The sequence below is a fragment of the Thermobia domestica genome, chromosome 10, assembly GCF_964235325.1.
Source record: "Thermobia domestica chromosome 10, izTheDome1.hap1.1, whole genome shotgun sequence".
NCBI classification, from domain to species: Eukaryota; Metazoa; Arthropoda; class Insecta; order Zygentoma; family Lepismatidae; genus Thermobia; species Thermobia domestica.
In genome coordinates this window covers 106171928-106190453 of record NC_137463.1, presented here as the reverse complement: position 1 = coordinate 106190453, position 18526 = coordinate 106171928, and the positions used below count along the sequence as shown (strand labels likewise).

At 35.7% G+C, this 18526-nt stretch overlaps 1 protein-coding gene across 1 annotated transcript in view; it reads right to left on the bottom strand.

Annotated features, from left to right (window-relative positions):
• The window catches only part of Rcd6 (Reduction in Cnn dots 6), a 207914-nt gene that overhangs the window by 17378 nt on the left and 172010 nt on the right, over positions 1–18526 (bottom strand). The window contains exons 5-6 of the mRNA XM_081728395.1: positions 15324–15386; positions 2951–3037 (exon numbers count right to left, since the gene is read on the bottom strand). Coding sequence (XP_081584521.1) covers positions 2951–3037; positions 15324–15386 — 150 coding nt within the window. The remainder of the gene's footprint in view (positions 1–2950; positions 3038–15323; positions 15387–18526) is intronic.

The window sequence follows — 18526 nt, the reverse complement described above, 5'->3', positions numbered from 1 at the left end:
AGTTTCTCTTTCAGAAGCAAAATCCTTTACGAAAAAAAGGATAACGAAAATGATAATTTTTGACTAACCCTCCTCACAACTAATCCACTTAATGGTTTTATAAGACTGCAGGTCAGACACTGCTTCTCTTGTAAAATGAAAAGTTTCCAAAATATCTTACATTCATTGTCGTTTCTGATTATTAGGTAATTCAAAGTACAGTTGAATTGATTATTGCAGGAAGGATCCGAGCCACATTTTCAAAATTTGGTTTATGAACGTTTCCGATTTTCTAAGGGTAACGCAGCTTTGTGTATAGGAAGGGCAGATGTCGAAGGTGTTACTCGGTGTAAATGCAACATTGAACAATAGGCTGAACGTAAGAAAGATATGGAGTCCTGGATTTTAGTATTTTGTTCTTTAACACTCGTCCAACGGAGATCGGGTCATTGTTTACCCATAAGTGTTTTACTTTAACTTTTTCTCCTATTTCTTCTTCCTTTTTTCAGTCATCGGTCTTCTAGGTATGCTCACGCTCGTATTTATATATTGTGCGCCCCTGTGCTCTAAATAATTTGCCGGCCCAGCACAAACTTATGTTTCAAACAAGGAAACAAGCGTGATTGTGGAAACATGCCAGCTCTTGTTGAGTAGCAGTTTACGTATGACAAATTACAGAAGTTACAACGTAATTTTAAATGGCCTAGTTCTCTCAATGATGATTAAGATGAGGTGTTCTGCCTGAAGATAGGTGTTTGACCCGAAGGTCCCTGGGCAAGGTGAGCCCATGGTAGTTTGCCATTGCCTTTCATGGGATGTGATGACGTACCAAGGACGGGACCTATAGCTTAACTTGGGATCCGAACCACTTGTGCTCACACAGGCAATCGAACCCGGCACTCCTTGATCACAAAGTAACGAGCTTAGCCACTCATCCATTGGGGACACATTCTGTAATTAATAATTTATTCATATAGGTTTTCATTTACTGTCGGGAGAAAATGCATTCTATTAATTCTTAATCTGTCTGTCTGTAGCACTTTTCAACTCGAGAACCATAATAAATAGAAATATGAAATTTTAATATATTTTAAAGCTCTAAGAGAAATTATGAAAATGACCTGTTCCAGGTCCCTAGGTCACACCTGAGCTGAGTTATGGAGGATGCAAAATCTCTATAAGAATAACATGGGGTATTTTAAAAATAATCGAAAATGAGCAATATTAGAGTTGAATTTGTAGTTTTTGAGGTGGCTGAGATGAATATTGACAGTTTTAATCCGATTCAACTTTAAGGTCATACTCCACTCCACCAAGAATCCACTCCGTGTCCCTCGAGGGGGCGTGATTTTAAAAGTAATCGAAAACGACAGATGTTAGTGTTGAATTCATAGTTTTCGCGGTCGCTGAGTTTAACAGTATCAGTTTTCATGATGTTCAATTTCATCCTCACCCCTTGGAGTGGAGTAGGGGAGGATGACTTTTTAAAACTAATCAGATAAGCTACCTAATTAGTAACTACTGTAATTAGAACGAATTAAATGCATCAACATATTTTCTCGCGCTTGCGCGGGACTCTGTGGGTTGCTACTTTTAAATATTACTTTAATGTGAATCTTAAAAAAATACAAAATTTTGCCGCCCCCTAAATTCTGCCGCCCTGTGCTCGAGCACAGAATAGCGCTTACCTCAATATGGACCTGGGTATGCTTCTTTTAACCTACATACCATGCAGTATCATTTCTATTACACTAGCATTCTTTATTTGTCAACCACAAATAAACAATTCTTTGTCTGGGTCTTCAATGACCCGGTCATCGCTGTTTGCGTGAAAGATAATTTATTTGTCTTGTCTACATCACATCGTCCGATTTGTTGCCATTTTTGTCATTCTGCATGATCATTTCTACTCTTTACTCATTTCCTTAGAATGCTCCGACATGTCAGCAGTCTTGCCAGGTAGCAAAAAATTCTCACAAAACGGGAAATTCATATGTGACGGGGATGCGGGATATTTCCTTCCAAATATGTAGTATACGAGATAAATTTCTTGAAAATATGTATCAATGGAAACGCATGGTACAACTTTTGTTATATATTATATGCATGCATATGTGGGTGTGTTTGTGTGCATTATTTTTTTTGGCGGGAATCATATTGAATCATATTAAAAAATTTCGTGTCTACGGACGGGAAAATTTTCCTTCACGAATTGGTAACACTGGTCGTCAGAGTAATTATAAAACTAGGGGGACCAGAAGGCCCTATATATTTTGATAAATAGACCAAGACCAACAGTGGTGGGTCTAGCCTGGGCTGGGGAGCCTAGATCCCCAGTTTTTTGAATGGCAAAAAATAGTTGAAGATATTATTTAAATATTTTTGAAAGTTTATAGTAAGCTATCATAGTCTGGGTTCTGGCTGCCCCCACTTTTTACTTTCTAGATCCGCCACTGAAAACTATTATGCTCATCACTAATATCAAGGTTTAAATTAATTGGAAATCTAGTAATAATACTATGTTTTCCTTAAAAACACTTAAAATATTGATGGGTCAAAAATGGCACTATCTTCGTCGGAAGCGTTATTTCTAGTAGAAATATCTTCGTTGGACGAGTGTTAATATATCAAAGTTACACATAATCGACTCAGGTTCTTTCTCCGATCATCGATTCAGTTCTTCAGTAGGGGTACTTTTGTTCGCCCTCATCCCACCCTCGCGGCTGCCAGAGATGAAGAGTAATAATCCTATCGTGCAAATTATGATTGAATACAAAATATATATGTAATATTATTTAATATACTAACATAAAAGTATGTATGAAAATAATTAACAACTGAAAATACACTTACAAGGCAAAATATACAAATGGTGATTACACTTAAGTACAGTATATACAAGTATACATAGGTACTACCAACATTGGGTTTAATTGTTCTTACATGTAAGGCTAAACATAAAGAAACATACCATGTTCAGATCCTGCAATCGTTTCATTACCATCTTTTCTTCTTTCCACGTCACATATAACGACTGTACACACACAACTCCTGCCACCTGAAATATCATAAGAAAAAATCTCTGTAGGTTAAAATATTCTTTTATTGCTTTTTTTTTTTAAATGGTTGAAATTCAGAATGGGTTTGGTTTGATCTTGAGATTAACACAATTGTTTTAAAAAAAATCTTTTAAAAATACAGAAATTAGATTTACTCTGACCATTCAACGATTCCCTAATCCCCAAATACCTGCATATCACTGATTAAGAGAAGGTGTAACTTTTAAAACCTGTCAACTTTTAAAACCTTTAAGTTGTGCTCCGAGACCTGAGGACAAAAGCAAATAACTTATATTTGAACAAAACAAATAGTGGATAGAAAACTAGGACAATCACAAAAATTATGACAATAAAGTTCCAGGACTGATGCTGGTACTCTGTAACTGATAATGGCACGATAGATTAACGCTACGATATTTCTCTTTAGCAGGACGCTTGAAGATTTAGTAGATAATCCGTTTCCTTTAAACATCGATCATCGAAGACACCCTGGTTCCTATTTCATGGATTCTTAATTGATAGGACCACGTTGGTATGATATGATGTAGCAACGAGGGGTCCAACTCCACGGACTTCACCAACTCTGTGCAACATTCTACTCCCTGAGCTTTTTGCTCTTCGATCGAAGAATGAGCGAGAAACCTCGCACAAATCTTTTTTCTCAGATCTTTCAGGATCTGCTAATCGTTTAGTGGTTGATGTGTATATCATCCAACATGCGGACGCTGACTGCATCAGATCTAAAATACATTCTACGTTATCCTCTGAACGACTGCTTGATGCATGTTCACTTCTGGAACCATCAGAAGTGTCTTCACATCCATCACGAAACTGAGCATACCATTCAAAGCCAAAACCACAATATAAGTTATTTTCTCTTAAATACTTCTACCTCCTAAGTCTCTGTTGTTGATTTTCCTAACTTTTTGTTATCAGCAGTCACAGAGTACCAGTATCACCAATTTTGGAACTATATTGTCAATCCTTATATTCTTAATATACACGAGGTATAATATATAATATGTATATCTCGTATATAAAGGTAACCAAGAAAGTTCTGTCACTTTTTCCAGTGGAGGTATGTGTTCCATTGGCCCTCACACCGTGAGTTGAATGCGAATGGAGATAAACCGAAGGTCAGTTGTTGGTGTGGGTATATCCAACATACTACTTGATTGCGGTAGTTCAGTTACACCGTGAACTTGCGTTAGGACAGAGTAAATATGGGACCTCCACAGAGCGTCATAAATGCGTGTATACTGTACGAATTCAAACTGGGGTCAAATGTCGCTATAACGAGGCGAAAGATATGCCAGGCTTTTGGTGAGGGTGGGAGACTACACCGACAGTGCAGTGGTGGTTTAACAAGTTTAAGGACGAAGACAAAACACTCGAAGACGCACCACGTGCCAGAAGACAAACACATATACAAAATGAAGATCTTCAGGCAGTAATTGAGGAGAATAGTGACCAGACATGTGAGGAACTGGGACTACAATTCAGTGTGAGTGGAGAAACCATTTGGCAGCACCTCCATCAACTTGGGAAGCACTACAAGTTGGATTGATGGGTCCCACGTAATTTGACTCCGGGCTAGAAGGCAACTCAATCAGATACCAGTAGAGATGCAAAAAAGCCGGCTTTTTTGAATCGATGGTTTTTTTCACATAAAAAGACGGCTTTTTTGGGAAAAAAACGAGAATTTTGGAAATTTTGGCTTTTTTCAACTTCATGATTTTTCTATCTAAATAGCTTTCTTATAGTATATTCTATAGTTAGATAAGAATTCCATGACCTGAATGTGATATTTCGCTCTGAAATTCACCATCAAGATGGATGGAGCACATGTTTTACGAATTAAAGCTAACATGAAGAATGTAGTATTTGAGGGTAATTTTAGAGGCTATTTAACTTTATTTTAACTTTTGAGTTATCGACATCTTTTTTCTTCTCTAGTTTTTCATCCGTGTTTCATTTCTAAGAGCTTTTAGTATTCTAGCTTCTAGCGCAAAAGTTAAACTTGCCCGTTTTTCTATATATCCGCCAAAGCGTACGTTTTTCAATATATCCGTCAAACCGTACTTCCACATTTCTGTTATACTGTAGCTGTGAAGTGATTTAGCAATAATTTTCCGGACACAACCTTGAATACCAATTTATACAAATAATCAGTAGCGGATTTAGAAAAGTACTTTAGGAGGGTTTTTTCTGATTGTTTCGTTTCCTAAAAAGTCCTAATTTTATTTGGGAAGTGCTTGAAGTTTATGAGTACAGGCATAACTAATATTTCGTTTCGTTTATATGTTTAGCAATAATCTTCCGATACAACTTTAAAAATCATTTTATACTGAGAATCAGTGGCGGATTTAGAAAAGTATTTTGGGAAGGGTTTCTTACTAATGTTTAGTTTTTTAAAACATTCGTAATTTTTATTTGACGGGAGCTTAAAATTTATGAGTAAAGGCATAAATAATAGATATTTAGTTTGTTGCAGACATTCCGTAACTTTGGGGAACGGGCTTCAGTCCGAAAGACCGCCCCCCTAACCTTCGCAAAACCGTCACTGCTGGTAATTAGTAATAATAACGATTTAAAAACAATAAAAAAGGAAGTCGCCCAACTCACAGTACACGCACTATTTCTACATTCACAGATGGAATGAAGAAAAGCTTTGTCAGAATAGTCGAATGCTGGTTGAATCCCGGACTTTCCGATAGAAGCGCAAAAGCTAATCACTCAGTCATGTTTGTTGTGCAGTTTTATTTAGCTTAACTTAAATATATTCCGTAGTATTTTTTTTTTTGGAGGGGGGGAGTTCCGTAATGATATGTTGAATCCTCTTGTTAAAAATTCAGAAAACTTGAGGATTGGGTAAACTGTGATGGTGGTTCTATAAAACCTAACTGTAGAATTTCAAGAATATGCAGAACCAAAAGCTCTAGATGTGCAGCCCTTAAGTGTATGATATAAATCTAAGTATTTCTCTTGTGTTTTATTTTAATTTTATTTTGTTTCAAAAAGAGGGTATGGAATATTTTGAAGTAAAAATACTACATACTATTTTGCTAGTTATTTGTGTATTCTTTAAAAAGAAGTGTTTACTTTTAGGGTTGGCTGGTTTACACCAACTTTTTTTTTTTAATAACTGGTTTAAACCACAAAAATAAAAAGAATGAAAAATGCGAATCGTGTGAACTTCATGGTAACGTTTCCAGATATCAAACCACCTGCAATAGTTTTATTTCCCTTTCATCTTTTAATCAAGGTGTCCCATGTTCAATTCTCGGTCGAACCACAAACATTCTTTCATGCGTAACCCAAGTAGCGGTTCGGATGTCAGTTTAAGCGAAAGTCTTCTCCTTGATAACCTCGGTATTTCGTAAGGATGTTAAGCCTAAATATACGAAACAAACCAAATTGTATATTTCTGCATGCCTAAATGCGTGTTGTTTTATAAAGAAGCCAATATTGCTTAAATATATTGATAGAAATTGGCAAAATTTATCGATTGCCTACGTAGCTTCCAACATTAGCTTGGATTGGACTTTCAATGATATCTACGTACCGGTACCAAATTTGTAATTTAATACCTCAGTTTTAGCGTACTGATTATGGTACGTTGACCTTTAAATTTTACATGCAAAGCAATAACAGGATTTTCCCATTATTGTCTTACATTTCAAGTAATGACGGGATTTTCCCAATGGTTAGGGCGTGAGATTCTCAACTTAAGAAATTTACTGACCGCACTTCTTTAAGCTTATGGGAGTTCTTCCGGCATAACCCCGCTGTTGCATAATAACATCAAGGCGAAACAAACTTATTTCTGTGAATATGTAATATAAATACATAAAGCAAAAAATCTAAGTCAAAAAAGCCTGGTTTAAACATCCCCCAAAAAACGGGTTTTTTGACATTTTCAAAAACAACCATGGTTCTTGCCAACTCTGCTTACTTTTGTATATAGGAGGTTAAAACATTCTTATTATATACATTGGTTAATCCTGTGGAATTCATGATGTAAATATGTTGAAGAAAAATTGTTTGAAATATTTTTTCGAAATTCATAGTTTATTTTCGATGTTTTATATTATTATCAGCATCAACCACTAATTAAATGATTTTTGTGTTATAGAGAAGCGATACAAAGTCTGTTTTATCAATTTGAAGCAGTATTTTGAAAAAAGCCCAAAATTTCCCAAGCAAAAAAGCAAAACAGAAAAAATCGAGTTTTTTTCCAAAAAAGCCGGTTTTTTTCCGAGCCCTTGCATCTCTAGATACCAGTGTTTCTTTGCTGTCTCGTCTCAGGAAGGAGCAATTTCTGGATAGGGTGGTGTTGACATGTGATGAGAAGCGGGTCCTGTACGAGGCTCCACGGCGCCGTCTTTATTGGTTAGCATCCCATGAACCGGTTCCAGAACAGCCGAACCAGCACTGCACCAGAAGAAGGTCCTCCTGTGTATTTGGTGGACTCCTCGCGGCATCGTGCATCGGAAACTGCTACCAGCTGGTCAGATAATCAATGCAACTGTGTACTATCAGCAGTTGAGCCGTATTCAAGGAAAACTCAAAACTCTGGAGTCAATATTCAGGACCGGTTCTAGACATTTCTTAAGTGTAAACAAACAATATTTGGGCGCCTCCACCTAAATGATCTATATATATAAAAGAGAACGCACAAATCCTTTGTTACCTCATCACGCTAATACGGCTGAACCAATTTCTTTTATTTTTGGGGGGTTATTAGGATTTGGACCCTAGATGGTTTTTATCATATCACTTTAATTTTTAATTACCAGTGTCTTGAGATAATTGACCATTCAAGTGTCCATAACGTACAAATCCTTTGTTAGTTCATCATAGGTAAAAATAAACGTATTTATATGCAACCCACATGACCGTGTCACTCGGCGGGTTAACATAAATGACAGGCGATATAATGTTAACATTTAATCCAATCTTCTATGGTTTTTATCATATCACTTGAAAGCGAAAAAGTAAAAATTATCTAAGTAACAAAGTTTATTGCGTTCCAGGGTGACCGCAGCGAAGCGGGGTGAACGCTGCTAGTCTATATATATAAAAGAGAACGCACAAATCCTTTGTTACCTCATCACGCTAATACGGCTGAACCAATTTCTTTTATTTTTGGGGGGTTATTAGGATTTGGACCCTAGATGGTTTTTATCATATCACTTTAATTTTTAATTACCAGTGTCTTGAGATAATTGACCATTCAAGTGTCCATAACGTACAAATCCTTTGTTAGTTCATCATAGGTAAAATAAACGTATTTATATGCAACCCACATGACCGTGTCACTCGGCGGGTTAACATAAATGACAGGCGATATAATGTTAACATTTAATCCAATCTTCTATGGTTTTTATCATATCACTTGAAAGCGAAAAAGTAAAAATTATCTAAGTAACAAAGTTTATTGCGTTCCAGGGTGACCGCAGCGAAGCGGGGTGAATGCTGCTAGTTTATAATAACCTGACGTAGTGCCATTAAAAAAAATAACTTTGTGATGGGTTGGCAACACTGTTAATTTGGTGGTATTGAAGAGTATGCCAGAAAATGTCACCCTGCTGATATTTGTATGTGCAGAATCCCAGCGTTATATATCTATTCGCTTAAAAGTTATAAAGGCGTATCAAGATGATTAGTTCACCCCATATCCGAACACAAAGATGCCGCCTGTCGACAAACACAGACTTTTACATGGGAATGGCTGACCTCACGGTTTTTGTGCCCAATAATTTATATAACCTACATGGTTTCATTTAGATTTTTCCGTCCGAGTCCAGCTACATCCCTTGTTAGTAAAATTAATTTTCAAGCTTATAAGAGTAAATGGTACTTAAGATGCATTAAAGTGCTTTTTTCGTGATTTTCGGTGATGCAGCGATGTGGATAAATATTTTTTGTACGATGCCCCTGGTGTGCCATCTTTATATTTGTCATGTCGGTGCTACTCTATTGGACTTTTATATATATATATATATATATATATATATATATATATATATATATATATATATATATATATATATATATATTTTTTTTTTTTTTTTCAAATAAATTGAAGAGGGGATATTTTGAGATATTCAAGGTCAAAGATTAAGGCGTTGATGAAACTTGATATATAAGCTCCTTTCTACTAACTTTATTAAAGATATCGTAGTCTGGAAGAAAACGTAGACTATACAGAATTTTTGGTGCGCATCTTGCGGCGAGGGGAGAAAGAGGGGAAGGAAAAGGTTAAAAACGGAAAAGGGGGTAAGAAGTAATGAAAAATTATAATATCTTACGAGGTGGGGTGATGTATAGAATACTGTCTCTTTCAGCAGCGACTCTATGTAAGACGCGGATCTACCCCACCGGAGATCGAACTCGGGAGAATATCTGTCGAGACACTTATGTTAGGAAGATTAAACTTAATATGTAAGTTCCTTCTAGATAAATTCATCAAGGACATAATAGTCTGGAAAAGACTGTAGTAGGCCTATATTTAATTTTATTGGGTGCGGATCCTAGGGCGGGGTTCAATTGGGAGTGGTTTAAACTTTGTCAAAAATAAAATATTTCAGGAAGGAGAAATTAAGTTCAAGTATACCTTGAGACCTTCCTATAACTATATTTCCCTGTGCACACCGGGCATTTCAGCTAGTAATAAAAAAGTAAAAAGTTGTAATGGACAAAAATTCTTCAAATACTTTTTACAATTGCAAATTTCTTCAATATCTGTAGTCTCCCTGTGAATATTAACGACAAATGTGAAATTATAACTAATTGATTATAATATATATAAAAGATGTATTTTAACAAGTAGAATTGAAACATAAAAGTCGAAACAGAATAAAACTCATAAGTTTCAAGTCTAACATTAACACAGGTTTGATTTTGACAACGAGGTGTGCTTTTATGCTTCACTAAAAGTATATTTACATAGTATTTTCTAGAGATACAACTATGGTAATTAGCTTAATTTCTCGTTTTCTTTATTACTGAAAAGTTCACGTTATAAAGACACCTCTCTGGCTGTCAATTTGGCAAAATTTCTTATTACTGCACCCGTGTCCATTTCATTGAGTATGTAATTTTTAGTGTCCATCACACCTAGTGTATTTAATCGTTCTTGAGATAGTTGATCTTAAATAATTTTTATTAATTTTAGCTGAATTGGTTTAATACACAACAAATGACAAAAGTGTGTGCCTTAATTGATATTTAGTTTGCCATCGATCCAGTGGCGGAACTTTAAAATCAGGCCCCCTTAGATCTATAAAACAATTCAGACCTTTTATGTCTGTTTTCAACATAGACTTTCGAAGTCAGGCAATGAGTAACACAATGTAAAGACAAGCAGTGGAGCACCCAAGACTTTTGGGTCCGAAAATTTTTCGAAGTAGCCTACAAAATCAGAGCCGGCTCTACTAAATGTGCAATATGGGTATTTGCAGGGGCGGCAAGTTTCGGGGGGGGGGGGGAATTGAAAACAGACTTCATGATGATGGTGTCAAACTTTCTAAGCTGACCTATTTGCATACTATATTCATAAATCATGTTTAGGTCGCATTAGTTTAAGGTCAGATCGACAGCGCTAAAGCAAATAGTCAAACAAATCCCAGCATGAATGGCTTGATTGTTATCAAATACAAGAACTCAATTTTCGAACATTAGCGAACACCTGTTTTATTTAGTTCGGTATCACAGTTTTGTTATGAAAAGTAGTCATGTGTTTGTCACAAACAAGTTTCTTATCATTGAAGGTGGAAATAAGTTTTTTTAAAGAAAAAAAATTAACAGATATTGAATCAAGAAATAGAGATAAAAGACGTAGTTGCACTGGAATTGCAAATTGATATATTGAGATTGAATCTTCGATATTGAATTCTATAAAAAAGATTACCATCTTTCCTCTGCAGGTGTGCTTGCTCTATCTTTCACTAACATAATAATTATTATTTAAAGAAAAAAGCAGACAAAACAAGATTATATTTGTAGTCTTTATGCCATTCTGAGTGCGAGTGCCTTTCCCCTCTCCTTGGTTGTTCATGATAGCGTAATAAACTTAAAATCGTGGCTCTTAAGATTTGTTCTTTCTGGAGAAAGGGCAGCGGCAAATGATGCCATTGCACAGGGCGGCAAATTGCCTAGAACCGGCCCTGTGCCAAATGCAAATAATTTTATGTATTTGCCCCCTGAAATTGTGCTAATTTTCTTAAAAATTAGAAGTGCTGGAGGATCCAGGCTCTCGGACTACCTCCGCCGGTGCATCCCTGAACACAAGTAACTAATAATAAAAACCTTACTTTACCTTAAGATTGTTACCAAATGTTTAAAAATATCGCACCATCTAAATTTAATACGAGAGAATGGGTTGATAACGATTGTTACACTGTTATAATGAAACGATCATATGTATACGCTGTTGAGATTGACAGTGAGTGAGAGTTCTAAAAAAATGTTACTTATAATCCTAATGACCTTTCGATTACAGTTACTCTTTCGAGTTATATACGCATATACTACGTGAAAATTAATTGTATACTCAAACAAAGTTTGAAGTACATTAAATTTAACTCAAATTCGTAACCGAAAAGGCCGTATCCATTCCATTTTAGGCTATAGTTTAACGAGAAGGGGGGGAGCAGCTTTTTCACTACTTATTTGCGATATTCTATTCCGATTCGGTCGTTTTATGGTTTCATATGATAAATTAGGCGCGCAGTTTTACTATACCGATCCATAGTATATGTAGTAGTAGTAGTACTAGTAGTAGAAGTAGTAGTAGTAGTAGGAACGGGTAGTAGTAGTAGTAGTAGTAGTAGGAAGTAGTAGTAGTAGTAGTAGTAGGAAGCTCTGCGTGCAAATGTGGTTACTGCCACATTATCACTTTGGGTGACCCGATGTTGAGTTCGTCCTTACTGCAGGAACGACTTTTTATCATATCAGGATTCTTTATCAATACCTGAAAGTTATACTCGTAGTAACATACGACACACATTCCGTTTTCTAGAAGTAATTAGTATAATCTATCCTTAAATGATCAATTGGTTATACATGAAAATACCCCAAGCCCTACCTGCTGATATTAGTGGATGGTATTCGTGCCTTTGGTGCACCAGGTCCTGGGTTCGATTCCCGGTGAGAGAACATTAAATTCTGAACTCATTACGGTAATTTGATCTTAAACTGTAGATTTACATCTCCTATAGTATGGGTGTTGGATAGGTAGGCTAAATTTACATCAACAAAAGCCAATGAAATGACCAAACAATAGCGTTTCACAGCTAAATTGTGAGGCTCTTAGTTCGAGTGCAAAATTCAGTCATTGTGACTAAAATTTTTAAGGTTTCTATAAAACAAATATCAAGATAATGAATACATTTCTATTTATTCTCATAACATTTCTCCTGGATTGTAGATGTTTCCAGGGAGAAGGAGCAAAGTAAGTTAACAAAAATAATTGGTTGGTTAGAAGATTAACGTCTTTTTGTTTTCTTAAGCATTGACGTTATATGGGACGTAGATGTACAGCTTAGTGTGGAGCCCGAACAACAAAAGTTTCCATCAGAAATGGAGCCTGTGTTCATATAGCCACAAGTTCGTCACACAAAAATGTTATACAAGGATCTCTATGTTGAGGTTGAGATCCTTGTGGTTATATGGCTAGCATACGCGTCTTCGGCGGGGGAGCGGGTTCGATTTTCGGCAGGAGCTCATATTTCGGGTCCCGCGTCCCGAACCTATAAGTCCATGTCTCATATAGCCTTGCTGCTGAAAGACACTAAATTCTACTTCATCCATAATCGTGTATGTTGGCGTTAATAAAAGTTATAAATAAATTTACTGTTGATTAACAGTTTTATAATAATTAGATACAATACTACTAAATATTTGCATATAAAATTTACAATCATTGAAACAGGACAAGCATTTACTGTTTATAATCCCTGCATTGGTCTTTCTGACGAGGGAACCTATCCAAGTGTAACTCTGACTTCGAGCCGACACTATAGCCGTTGGATACCTTGTCCCAAAAGAACATAACACGAACAGGGATACATCCTCGATCGCAACCGTTGCGGAGATATAAGCGTGAAAAGTTAGAAATTGAGCTCCATACTATACATTACAAAGTCCGATTTTTCGGAAACTCAGTGAATACATATCAAATTAGTGTGGGGAGCAAATCATATTTTGAATGGAAAATTTGTGTCCCCGGGGCACTCGGAGGGTCCCAGGCGTGGTCCAACTCAAAATTTGCAAATGGAACCGGGGGTCAAATAGGATATTGTATGAAAGCTATTGTTAAATAAAAGAAGATAGAACAAATCTCAACTCTACGATAAACCTGTGCAAACGGGCAACTGGTCAAAATGTCAATACAACCTACATCAGAAAATCTATGGCCACGCTTGTAAATCCTTTAAGTTGCGACAATAACAAAACAGAAAAACACGTTTGAAAGTGCAAGGTATTGAAGTAAAGCAAATTGCTGCAGAGTCTCTCACAGAGTCGCACAACGGACCTTATCCAAGTATAAGTGTGACTTTGAATGACCAATGGACCATAGAATAACCATGATCATTGGATTTCGTGTCCTAGAAGAGAAAGGATACATTGTCAATTGCAGTCGTCGTGGAGGGTGAGGTCAAAAGGCAACGGTATATGCTTCGCGCATCGGGACCTCAAATTCACAGATTGCACTGTGAAATTTCTATCGGGGGATTTGCTGAACGAGAAACATGATGGTAAAGACGAAAAGGAGTAACCTTGAACCTGTGAGGCAACTTGGAGAGTAGTGGGGTTGGAGAAAACTGGAATAATGGTGCAGAAATAAAACATATCGGAGGGTGCTTTTGAGAGAGAGAGACTGCAGCAATTTGCTTTACTTCAATACCTTGCACGTTTAAACGTGTTTTTCTGTTTTGTTATTGTCGCAACTTAACGGATTTAGAAGCGTGGCCATAAATTTTCTGATGTAGGTTGTATTGACATTTTGACCAGTTGCCCGTTTACACGGGGTTATCGTAGAGCAGCGTTTCCCAACCTTTTTCAACTTGCGGCACACTATGGGTGTAGCTTGAAATCTCGCGGCACACTCATAAATTTTATTATTTTTAAATATACGAGCTACTGATCTCACAGAGAAGAAAGCTCGATCACTGGTTTTCCACTATGAAAATCATCATGCTTATTTTTCATTCTAATTTAAAAATAGAAAACAATTGCAATGAAATATTGGACTTAGGTTTTTAAAAATACGCTTTCGTTTTCAAAAAACTGCATCCAAACTTTCACTAAATAACGAACGAACAAACAAATCTCTTTTACTTTTAGGACACAAATGTAGGTAACTCGTATGCATGTTTGTTTTGTCAAAAGGATTGCATATTTTAAACTTTGAAGTTACGAAATAGTCTGCAACAATAAAGAAGCAATAATGGTCATAACGTCATAACAATGATAACAAATACCTTTTTCAATATTAAAAATGTACAGAAAAATAACGCGGTATGAAACTTAAAAATGTAGAGTCATATTAGAGGTTCATAGTAATGTGAAATACAAATATACATTTTCCCTATGTCCTGCAATTTAATTGCTATAGAATTAATAATTTTGTTTCGATTTACTCGCGGCACACCAGCGGCCCATTCACGGCACACCAGTGTGCCGCGGCACACCGGTTGGGAAACGCTGTCGTAGAGAGTTGAGATTTGTTCTATCTTCTTTTATTTAACAATAGCTTTCATACAATATACTACTAGACCCCCGGTTCCATTTGCAGGTTTTGAGTTGGACCCCGCCTGGGACCCTGCGAGTGCCCCGGGGACACAAATTTTTCATTCAAAAGGTGATGTGCTCCCCACACTAATTTGATATGTATTCGCTGAGTTTCATTACCTGACCGAAAAATCTGACCCGGAATCTGACTTTGTAATTTATAGTATGGAGCTCAATTTCTAACTTTTCACGCTTATATCTCCGCAACGGTTGCGATCGAGGATGTATCCCTTTTCGTGTTATGTTCTTTTGAGGCAAGGTATCCAACGGCCATAGTCTCGACTTGAAGTCAGAGTTACACTTGGATAGGTTCCCTCGTGAGTGGTTTCTTCATTCCATCATGACCTAGGGATAAGTATTTAGAAATGATGCATAATCAATATATTTCCTATTACTAGCTTCGGAAGGAACTAAAGCAGTAGCCATGTGATGACATACGCTGAAGTTGTCACAAAGAAATCCACAGTATGACTAAACAGTACTTACATTGAAAAATACTCGACACACCCAATAGACAAGCTCTGTACGTCCATGCATAGATTCAAGTTGCTGAAAGTAAAATAAGAAGAGTCAGTGTTACGTGACTATGTATTGTAATCACAGCATTGTATGATAACTAGTCCTAGTTTGACAACGCAATAATAATAATCCTTACATAATTCTTCACTGCCATTATGAAATAAAATCATTAAGTATACATCCCACACATATTCAAGTTTTAAAGGATAAATTTCAAATGAACCATCATTCAGATGCATTCTCTGTTAATGTAAGCATCAATTTGTACGAGCATCCTACTATGTAAACTTACACTATTAAAGAAAAGTATCTATCACAAGCCAAATATGATTAGCAATAAACTTGTTTTTATAAAGAACAAACGAGTTTCGTTTCATTTTTTGTGAAACTAATACAGATCTACAAATTATGGGATCCAACACTGAAACCGAAAGTATGGTTACCATATCACAGATTTTTTAAAAAGAGGGTACTTTTAGATTTCAGAAATATATATTACTCGAAAAACCTCTTAATGGCATACCAAGAAAACAAATTATACAACGAAATTTCTACAATACTGATTGCGGAAATATTAATATGGTATATCAGGTCAACATCTATTGTATATTTTTCAATTTGAATTTATATCTGTAATATTTCATCCTGAGACGAATGTTCGGACGCAAGAGGAACGTAAATCGGGAATGGTGGAAAGTAAGGAACTGACCAATTTATACCGTTTACCTAACATTGTTAGGGTCATCAAATCTATGAGACTCAGGTGAGTAGGTCATGTAGCCAGAATGGAAGAAAGTGAGAACTCTTTCGAAATTTTAACTGGAAATCCAATCGGAAAACGACCAATAGGTAGACCTAGGCACAGATAGGAGGACAATATTAGGTAAGACTTAAAATACTGTACTTCCACATAACACAGTTCTGAAATCTAAACATAAGAGCACATATTATTGTGTGTTCGAGCACATCTTATACATACTCTAGTTTATGCCTATACATTGAAACAGACATAAATCTTTATTATTATTATTATTATTATTATTATTATTATTATTATTATTATTATTATTATTATTATTATTATTATTATTATTATAACACCCTTGCTTCACATTCTCAGTTCAAGGCAAGCCCATTTTTGTATGAGTTTTCCCAAGAAGTATTACATTTACAGAACCCAGTATAAACTTGGGATGCCAGCTCTTTTTTTGTAAATAAATAAATAAATAAATAAAATAAAAAAATAAGAAAGATATTGTTACGATCTTACAGCTATTATGAATAAATAAAAGAATGTTTAAATTTAAAATATTTTATAACACAAAACAGCTATAAAACGATTACAGAGTAAAGTGGTTCTTATTTAAAGATAGCAGCAGCCTGAAATTCTGGATTTTCCTTACATAATGTACAATTTCTTTGCAGTTGTATTCAAAATTCATGGTGAGTATTAATTCAGCTTTTATTAAATCTAAACTACGTCGGTTCCTACCATCAGGCCATGTGTTGCTCATGTAAGAAAAAAATGTGTTCTTAGCACAGAAAAAAGCATTAAAAAAGAAAATAAGAAGATATCAGCTTCCAATTTAAATTAAATTGAGAGACATTAGAAAGTTAGAAAAATTAAAAATGTACTAATACAGAAGCTTCCGTATAATATAGGAGAGTTGGCAACCCTAGTATGTGCACTGAGAGGTAATGTAAAGCCATTTTAAATACGATGTAAGTTTTACATAATAATAAAATTACTAATTTTTACAATTTATTTCTTACGGGGACAACAGCCTCGATGCTGTTGTCCCCATTAAACCTCAATCAATCAATACAACTTATTTCTTGCTCTGACGTTACGAACTGAGAAATTTTCTCGTTCTCAATTTGATTGAAACAGAAATCCCAGTAAAAGTAACTGCTTACTCAAATTTTAAACACTTCTAAATACTTGTTTCAAGTTTTGCTCTTGCATAAATTAATATGCCTAGCGCCAAACGTATGTACTAAGTAAGTAAACGAAACCTAACCTAAATTAATATAACCAAATCTATTCATGAGTCCAGTACCGTGCCGTGGGGGCGACCCCGGGCGCCGAAGTAAGGGGCGCAAAATTTGCGAGAGAGAAAAAAGGAAAAAAGAGAAAAAATTAGTTAAAATATTTTCCACGGCACACAACTGCATGAGTCATTATTGTCATGTTGAGAAGCTAGCGGAATAAATGCCATGAAATACACGACTAGCTAGCTCTAATATGAGTTAAATTTTATTAATGACAACTCTGTGGAACAAATTACTTATGGTACATTCACACTATTGATCTTTCCGTAGCAGTTCTATGAATCACGAAAGTATAACTTTGGAACCGAAGGAGGAAAACCAAATTATTTCATAATCTCAATTGAGGTTTTATATCTTTAGGTACAGATCTAAATCCCACTCATCTACATCATTAAATAATGTCATTAATAATTGTTCTGTAGCGTAATAATTTAGATGTAAAACTTCATGGAAAGAATAATAATTGATGAAAGATGGCGAATAAGATCTCATTAACTGAAGAACCCGCCACATCCTATCACATGGTTTCCTTTTTTCATCTTTTTAATGAAATGATCCTTTTGTTTATCTCAGTGTTCTTTTATTTTGCCTCTAGATTTTGGTATCATGTATCTTTTCTCTTATAATGAGAAAAAAGAGATAGAAGAAAAAAATAACACTTCCATAAATTGAGGATTCGGACCTCTCAATTCCACATTTGAATAACTCACGTAAACTAGAAGAAGAAGAAGATATCGACTTTAGGCTTAATCCTGTAATTCGTGCCATTATCACTTCTATAAATCTAAATGAATATTGACCCAAAAGAAAATACACAAGCCCTAATCTATCTTTTCCTTTTTGCAACAGATTAACACATAGGCTATTAAGACGCCGTTAGTAAACATTCAAAAGAAACTTTCTTGTATTCGCTTACGCAATGGGAGCATAGTTATTGCAAGAAATAAGTGCCTCGCCGTACTTTGTAACAAGCACAAGGTGTGGCTGCTCTCCACGCCCACTTTCCCTCTTTCTCCTTCTGAAAGTTCTAAAGATGTCAAGATGTTTCTTTTGAGAACATTGGCATTAGACTTGCAACAGACAGCCAACACCCTGCTTTTCATTAAATCATATTTTGA